Raw genomic sequence first — 9,372 nt, forward strand, 5'->3', positions numbered from 1 at the left:
TGTGTCTCATAATTTTACTTTTAAACATTACATTGTTTTTTTTTAAAGTGTGTTATACTTTTTCTTGTAATTATAATACTGTTCTGGAATGAAATAAAATCCCCATCCCCTTAACAGCTAGAGACCTCCCATGATCATGGATTAGTAAAGCTTTAGATAGATATTACTTCTAAAGTTTACTTTCAAGTTTTTGATCCTAGAAATCCAGTCACATAGTCCTTCTATTCTTTCTGTAGGTACCATGTGTGTATTCTGAAGAACTTATATTTTTATTTATAAATATGCAATGTTTCTGGCCCAACTTACCCATGAAGCATGTTGGCAGTGGAGGGCTCCATTTGCTGTTTGGCTGGCACCATGCTATTCTGCTGCCTTTCATGGTAAAGCCAGATTTGCACTTAAATATTACTGTATCATTTAAGAAGAAGGAGTGTTTAAATCCAGACTCCACTAGTCCATTTTCAATTTCTGGTATTGGACACTTGACTCTAGGAATACACTGAGGAGGTGGACTATTCCAGATGCCAACTTGATTGTCTTTGCTGGTACAATATATTGACTTCTCACCCACCAGATCAAACAGTTTTTCCCTATTCTTTCCAGTATGGCAATAATAAGTTACTACCATCCCATAGAAAAAGCTGTCTCTGCTGCTGCTGTAGAAGTCTCCATTGGAGATGGCTGGAGGTGACTCACAAGGAATAGCTTTTGGAGGGAAGTAGTTAAGAAAAGAGAGAAGGCATTGGAATGTTACATTTTTTTTTAAAAAAATGTAGTCTTCATTCCCAGAAAAAGAGCTTAATCTTTACCTACAAGTTATACATAATATTGAAATTCTATATTCTAATCAAAGTAACAAATAAGCCAGAAAGGAAAATAAATGGAACCAGCTGATTGAAAAGTCAAAGGCTATGAGCTCAAAATACAGAGATTCTGGCACTATAGGCTTCTTGGGGTGAACTACTTTTGAATGGTTACTTTTGTCAGTGTATAATATAATGAATATTTTAAACTTAAGAATATACTCACTGTTAAATAATACCATAAAATAATATTAATTGAAAAGTGTGATAGAATTAGAAGTCATGGAAGGAAATCAGTCAGAGTTGGGTTCACAACAACTCAAGCCTAGTAAAATCCCAAGCACTCATTTTTACGTGCAGATGCTCAGTTTCCTTTAGAAGGGGATAAGAGAAATTTAGTAGGATGCTATAAAAAGATCATTTTACTCACATTCACAAAGAGGCACATCATTATCCCACATTACAGTATTGTCTGATACAATACATGTAGCAGACGCGTCACCAATGAGTCGATATCTAGAAGCAAAGAGGTGACTCATCATATCCCAGTTACACTTACACTTTAGAAAAACCTTAAAGAATGAGAAAAGGTAGAATATTTTGTAAGACAGTGAAATAGTGATAGAGAAGGACTTATATAATAAATTCAACAGTATAGCCAGAAAAGACCTGACTTCCTAGTTCATAGCACTGGAGACTTAAAATTGAAGAAGGGTAGCTTTATCTTCTTTCTCTCTAAGGGTCTTCTTGACTGAAGTGTCATTTCTGAAGCAAGTCAAAGAGACCGAGCTTTTGTATTTACTCATATTAAAAGGTTTCTGGTTATTATTTCAGAACCCATGAATCCTGCAAAGGCATCCTGCCTACTCACCCTTGATTACAAGAATACGTAATTGTTGACCCAAACTCGATACCCGTGTTTATATGCACAGAGCCATGGAGGGGGTCTTGAGGATTCATACATGGTTTACCTACAAGGGAAACAAAACAGGATTTGGGGCTGGGGTTAAGAAGACTTTATGTTTTTCTATTAGATCCCCTAACTAACTAGATTTGCTGTTGAAGCTGCATATGTTTTTTTCTCAAAGCATTTTTATGATTTGTAAAACATATACTTTCTCAAGAGCAGTCAATTTTTGAACACTGTTCAAAACCTATTGTTTAAATTTCTGTACATGTAGAAAAACTTTACTTGTGGTCAATTCTAACTTTAAAGCCTCCATTTTCTCTTTATTAAATTCTATTAAAGAAAACAGAGAGATATATATGCCATGACATATTAATTGACTGGTCTTTTGTCTGGAAAATGACAAACTATTCTATATAGATAAAGTGATAAAGCCAAATATGGCTTGTAGAAGTACTCACGTTTACAGAACTGCTGAGCATCTGACCACTTGGAGGTTTCTAAGCAGGTGAGTTTCTAAAGGCATCATCTACTAAGTCTCCTGTATTAAAAACCTACAGTCCTCATTTCTTACCTATAACTCATCCTCTAATTCTTCATTTAATTCATTTAGGTACAAAATTTTAGTGCCTGTATTCCAAAATTTTTCTCCAAACTCATTATTTTGGCATTTTTATAGTTTTACTGGATTGTTGAGAGGCAAAATTTACCTTTCTAATGCTTGCCTGGCTTGGTCTAGTACCTCCTCCATAACATGGCATGTGTTTCCTTTTTACAGCATAAATATGGTCATGTCATACTTCCCACTTACAAACTCATGATGATTTGACATGATTCATGGGAAAGAAAGTATACAATCCTAGAGTTATATTTGCTCAAACCATATTGACATTTTTCCATTTTTCCAAAGGTATTTTCTCCAGAATTTTGCCCTCTGCCAAGAAGACCCCAGTTTCCCTAATTTTCTCAAATAACATTTATTTTTCTGTAGTTGAGCATCAGTTTACTTCTATTACTAAACAACATCATAAAGTCTGGGACTGTATTTCAGTGACAGAGTGCGTGGCTAACCTGTGCAGTGCCTTGTGTTCCATTCTCAGCTGTGCACTAGAGAACTGTGATCTTTGTTGCTCCTTACAAGATGCACTTTCTACTGCTTCACACATTCTAGATAATAAAAACTATTTTTGAATTGAATGTAGTAAGAATGAGATAAAACTAATATTCTTTAGTATACCAACATCTAATCTCAAGACAATAGCATAAACCTTGGTGGTGACTTATACACTAGTACTCAGAAAACTTAGAAGTTAAAGAAAACAGAGAGGTATATTGCCACAACGTATTAATTTACTGGTCTTTTGTCTGGAAAATGGCAAACTATTCTACATAGATAAAGTGATAAAGCCAAATATGGCTTGTAGAAGTACTCACGTTTACAGAACTGCTGAGCATCTGACCACTTGGAGGNTTCTAAGCAGGTGATAATAAATGACTTCCTAAAATACCCAGGGCGACATTTGTATTCCCAAGTTGTTCCAATGGCAAACTCAGACTTATCACTCACAATAGAAGGTTTAGCAAAAGAATACTTTGGCAGCAACTTACACTGACCTAGAAATAAGGACCACAGAAATATCAAAGCTGAGAAAAGCTAAAGTTTCTCTGCTTCTCTTTTGTCACCAATTTATCCAACAAATTTGATCTTTAGAAGTAATATTGTTTGGAGAAATATTGTCTGAAAAAAATCATTCTAGTCTGGATGAACACATAAAGAAATTCAAACGGTTTTAAATACATACTTCAGAGGAGGATCTGGAGAAAAGTTTTTTTCATAAAATTTCATCCTTTTATAATTCTGTAATTAAAAACTGTGGATGGATTGCTTTTTTTTCCACAGTGTGGTCAGAAAATATAAGAAACATATGTAGAACTTCAGGAATAAGTATGCTGAACTTAATGTAAGACACACAACTCTGAACGTAATAGAGGTCAGTGAAGGAAGACAGCAGCACTCTCTATACAGTTGCTTTCTCCAGGTGCTCAGCAAATAGCACAACAATCGATGAATGAGACTTCATGAAATTGCAGAGCATCTGCACATCAAAAGCAAAGAAAGTGGAAGGTAGTCTACAAAATGGGAGAAAAAAATCTTTGCTAACTAGATATCTGATTAATATCTAGACTATATAAAGAAATGAACACCCAAAACCCTTCATCAATAAATGAGCTAATGGAATGAGCATTCCATTCTCAAATGAAGTACAAATGTTCAATAAAAAAAAAAATCAGCCTCACCTATCATCAGGGAAATAAAAATTAAAACTGTGTTAAGATTCCATCTCACAATAGTTTTTTTTTCCTTTTTTTATTTTTAAGAAAACAAGTAACAACAAATGCTGGTAAGGATACAGACAAAAAGGAACAATTTTACATTGCTAATGAGAATGTAAACCAATCTGGCCACCATGAAAATTGGTTTGGAGATTCTTCAACAAACTCAATACAGATCTACCACATGATCATCTATAGCATTTGTCAATGTTTACCCAGAAGAATATCACAGATATATTTGCACATCAATGCTTATTGCAGTATTATTCACAATGGCTGTTATGGAACCAACCTACATGGCCAGCAACTGAATAGATTAAGAAAATGTGATATATACAATGGTGCTTTTTTCAGCTATAAAGAAGAATGAAGTTATGTTGTTTGTTAGAAGATGGATGAAAGTGGAGATGATAATATCAAGTGCACTGTCAACCTCTCTCTCTCACACCCCCCTTCTCTCTCATATACATTTGAGAGTAGCAGTAAACTGTCTGAGAACAAAGGGGATTAATGGGAGGGGAGAAGATTAAGGAGTGGAAGGGTAGTAGGTAGTATATTATTGCAGTGCACTGTATAGTTGTATGAGAATGGGCTTAGATAACCTTGTATAATAATTATAAGATAATAATAATAATTCTATACATTGGGGGTGGAAAGAAAGTTGTGTCCATTATTTGTACCAATTATTTTTCTGATCATTGTCATATATATATAGTTGACAGAAACAACTTAAGGGAAGGGAGATTAGTTGCCTCATACTCCAGGGTACACCATTGATCATGGTAGGGAAGGTACATGACTAGACCAGCTTAGTCCGTTGGGACCAACAGCTGCTGGTTACATGACATCAACCAGGAAACAAAAAGGCTTGACTAGAAGTGAAAAAAGGAATATAACCTCTAGGTTCTACAAATCAGTTGTAAACCAAATATTCAAATACATGAGCATGTGGGATATATTGTACATTCCAACAATAATGAACACAATAAAAACAAAAAATATACTCCCTGGTTTTAAAATAAAAGCAGAAGTGCACAAGTAAAAAGCATCTTTAAAAGATTTTATTTTTTGAAGATTTTATTTTTTATTTCACGTCTAAGAATGTTTTGCCTACGTGTATGTATATGTCCACTATATGTATTCAGTGCCTGCAAAGTCCTGACTAGAGTGATCGATCTCCTGGAACTGGAGTCACAGGTGCTTATGAAGCACCAACCGGATGCTGAGAACCAAACCCTGGTTGACTGCAAGAGCAACAATGCTCTAACTATTGAGCCATCTCTCCAGCCCTACAAGTAAAAATCTTATAAATAAAACATTTACCATAAGAAACTAAAGTACCACAAAGATCTTGTAAAATCAAATCACTTTAATTGATTTATATAACTATCTTAATCACTAAACTTTATCATATAGAGAAAAACATATTCATTCATCATTGAACTTGCTTATTTATTATTTATGGCTTTATAAGATAAGGTCTCACTATATAACCTTGATCTTAGAGTCCTTCTGCCTCAACCTCTCTAGTACTCTACTTCTCATTATATTTGCTTTCTTATTTTAACAAACTAAAGAAACCCCAAAATAGCTAGTAAAAGCTTTCTAATATATCAGAGAAAAGAACTTGTCATTAGCAATGAAATAAAGGCCATTGCCAAGTACAGAAGTGGATGCTCACAGTCATCTATTGGATGGAACACAGGGCCCCCAATGGAGGAGCTAGAGAAAGTACCCAAGGAACTAAAGGGGTCTGCAACCCTATAGGAGGAACAACAATATAAACTAACCAGTACCCCCAGAACTGTGTCTCTAGCTGCATATGTATCAGAAGATGGCCTAGTCGGCCATCAATGGGAGGAGAGGCCCTTGGTCTTGTGAAGATCATATGCCCCAGTACAGGGGAATTCCAGGGCCAGCAAGTGGGAGTGGGTAGGTTGGGGAGTAGGGCGGGGGGAGGGTATAGGGTACTTTGGGGATAGCATTTGAAATGTAAATGAAGAAAATGTCCAATAAAAAAGAAATAAAGGCCATTGCAACATCCATACACTTGAGTATGGCTCTAAAAAAATAATTTTCTACATAAGAGTGAATATTACCTCCTTAACTTTATTTGCAGAGATCCAGAAGTTCACTCTTATTCAGATCAGAGGAATCTAGACAAAAAGTGCCACTTTGTGAAACCCTACAAGAGTAGAAATATACCTGAAAATTTACAAATTTAAAAATTTTTCCCACAAAAGTGTGAGGCAGGTACAGCTGAAGGCTAAACAGTGGTTGCCTGCTGACTCAAAGACATTCACCAAACTCCCAAGGCCACAGCCAGATCAGTCTTCTCTAACTCCATGCTTCTACTGGGGAATTGAAAAAGAGTCACCACTGTTAGGAGCTAGATCTTACTGTAGGTTCCTCTTTTGTAATTCTTTAGTTTCTTCCATTAATTCCCACCAATTTCCCCAACTACATACTCTGTGAAAAACATCAAGAAAGTCTCTATGAAAAATGAAGGCTGAAAAACAGTGAAGATAGATATCTTTACAACATGATGAGACTTCTACCAGTTATTCTAAGCAAATAATAATCTGTGATTATCAATTGTAAATAAGGACAAAAAATTATCTTCTACAATATGGAAAAAACATTTAAATTCATAAAACTCAACAATACAGACCAAGAGAGATACAAGATCTGGAAACTACAGAAGAGGAAACTTTACAATGTGACTTTCCATGTCAAAATGAAGCAAGAACTTTGTGCATGAGGGTTAATAGAAGTCTCATCTCTAGTAAGGAGATCTCACACTGTATTGAAACTGCCCACCTTCCAGGCCACAGTACAGAATTTCCAGAGATTGGTTTCTCCTCCAATCAGAAAGTGAAAGAGAGCAGGTAAAAAGGCACTGCTGTCAAACCTGATGACCAATCGAGTTTAATCCCTGGAACCCACGACTCGAAAGGAGAGAACGAACTCCTATGAGTTGTCCTCTGACCTCCAAGCACATGCCATTGAATGAACACACCTCCCACACATATGATAAACAAATAAACACATTTAATGATTTTTCAAAGAAAAAGAAAGGCTAGCCTACAAGCTATTACATGATAGGAATTTTCATGAGAGTCTCTTTTCTCTCTTTACATCTTTCTAGGATCTGGAGTGAAGATCGGAGTAGTGACTAACACTGAAAATTCTTCTGGAGGACAGGGAGAGATTAACTATTTAGATGTAAAAGGCTTTACACAGATGATTTAGAAATCATGTAGAAGTAGATGGAGGATTTATATGTAGAATAAAAACAAATCTGAAAAGTTGGTCAGAAGGCAGAAGTAGGGAAATCATTATTGAGAATTATCATCAAATGCCTTAATACTGGGTTTCCTGGCCTATCTGATGGATATGGATGATATTTTTTAAATGAGATTCATGTATGTTAACCAAAGTATTGTACTAAGCATAAAACATTCATCAGTGAACATGAAATAAGGTTCAGCCATCCCTAGAATTGATTTTCCAGTAGAAATTGTAGCAGAAGTAATGCATAATATTCAGACCCTATAACAACCAGATGCATCCTTAGCTGCTAACTGCTACACTTAGTGTCAACAGTTAAGTGCCAATTGACTTAATTTCTTTGGCAGCTCCTGATTTCTTTCACCTCCATGGGATGGTAGCACAGCTAATTTCTGACTTTATATATGAAAAACTGAGGGTCAGGGCTCTAACCAACTTGCCAAATTCACGCAGCCATTGAGGTTTACTGTAAGCAACCTATGAATTTATTCACTATGAGAACAAGTTATACTGAGACTTGCCAAAATTTACTCAGCATTGAGGTTTTTGCAGTAAATGTCTTATACCTGATCCCTTCACTACCAGAATAAATGGTACTACTTTAAAAGCAAGCCAATCTGTGAAACAACACCACACACACACACACACTCACACCATTTACAGAGAACACTGAAGGAGAACCTACAGAAGTCACAGTTTTAATTTATGTTCAACTTTAAAAACTAACTGAAGATAGTTTTTAAACATACTATCAAAGATAAAAAAATCTGAGACCCACATTGGAGAATCAGGTGTTAGTCTTTTTAAAAACGAAGCAGGGCTCCGTGCCTAAAGGCAAATGCAGGTCTGTAATCCTTGAGCACAGCCTGGGACACTACTGTGTGAGCTCTTGATGAATTCCCTGGAGGCTGGAATCCAGGGAGAAGAGAGCAGAGCCCCCCACGCCACCCCCCCCAAAAATGCAGCAGTCACATTCCAAAGCAACCCCCAAGCAATGCAGCAGTCACATTCCAAAGCGACCATAAGTGTCTCAGCCTTCTATGGTGATAATCCATCTCCCAGAAGAGGTGGGGACGTTCTGCATCAGGAGACAGAGGGATCTCCAAAGGTGTCAGGGACAGCCAAGTATCCAGCATTGGCCCCACATCCCTGCTTTGTCCTCTAGCCTTTGTGTAGGCACAGAAAGTTTCCCAGCCCTGGTGGAATTCCCGTATTTGAGCTCCCTTGCCCAGCTCACCAAGAACTCCTGGAGTGATGAGAGTGAAGAAAACCCAGAGCGAACCCAAGGCTCCCATGTGTGCAGCGGTCCAATGGCAGGTTGCGCTCTGTGAGCTGTGAGCCTGTAGCAAGGAAAGGAAGAGGACGGCTGACTGTAAGAAGTGGGGAGCAGACCCTTAAATAGCATCGGCTCCCGCGCGGCAGCGCTGGGTACTGAAGATTTGTGAAGCACAACTGCAGGTGACTAGGGGCGGAAGAGGCAGAGAGGGGCGGTCCCCGGGAAGTCTGCTTTTGGTTCAGGCTGGGTTCTGCTCAACGCCTGGCTTTCCTATTTTTTGTTGATTGAGCAGTCAAGTACATTAACTTTTTCGTCCCCACCCCCTACATCTGAAACAAGAATTTCACAAAATAATACTCATGCCTATTGATCTACACGTTCGTATGATATGCTAATTTACAGTATTGTATTCTTTAAACCTGTTTGGGGTTTTGTTCCAGTTTTCATTTTCAAACCCCATTAATGTAATCAACTCTCAGTTTGAGAAAACAGCTTATTTTACTTAAAGTGGAAATTCAGAAATAACACTGCCTGGCATTGCAATCTTTTTACTCTAGTGTAAACAGTGAAATTTTAAATTTCTGTATATCTGTAAAGGGGTTTTCTAAATGTTAATATTTTAGAAATGTTATCTCTCTATAGTTATAAAGATATATAAAAGTATATATTTTGACTATACAATTGTGTTATGTAATTGTTATTTCTGACTTTTTAAATAAATTACAGACATTTATCTCTTCTTTAAGTATTTTAATGTGTAT

General features: G+C 36.7%; 1 protein-coding gene across 3 annotated transcripts in view; it reads right to left on the reverse strand.

The window, feature by feature from the left end:
• Positions 1 to 8,702, reverse strand: part of Cr2 (complement C3d receptor 2) — a 35,757-nt gene extending 27,055 nt beyond the window's left edge. The window contains exons 1-5 of one of the 3 annotated variants that reach the window (XM_029477802.1): positions 8,573 to 8,664; positions 3,145 to 3,324; positions 1,675 to 1,774; positions 1,234 to 1,319; positions 307 to 705 (exon numbers count right to left, since the gene is read on the reverse strand). In XM_029477802.1, the coding sequence (XP_029333662.1) occupies positions 307 to 705; positions 1,234 to 1,319; positions 1,675 to 1,774; positions 3,145 to 3,324; positions 8,573 to 8,630 (823 nt within the window). In that variant the 5' untranslated portion in view covers positions 8,631 to 8,664. Of the gene's footprint in view, positions 1 to 306; positions 706 to 1,233; positions 1,320 to 1,674; positions 1,775 to 3,144; positions 3,325 to 8,572 lie in introns of all 3 variants that reach the window. The other 2 variants (XM_021156382.2, XM_021156391.1) reach the window with 2 other exon arrangements.
• Between the last annotated feature and the right edge of the window lie 670 nt (positions 8,703 to 9,372).

Source organism: Mus caroli, chromosome 1, assembly GCF_900094665.2.
Source record: "Mus caroli chromosome 1, CAROLI_EIJ_v1.1, whole genome shotgun sequence".
NCBI classification, from domain to species: domain Eukaryota; kingdom Metazoa; phylum Chordata; class Mammalia; order Rodentia; family Muridae; genus Mus; species Mus caroli.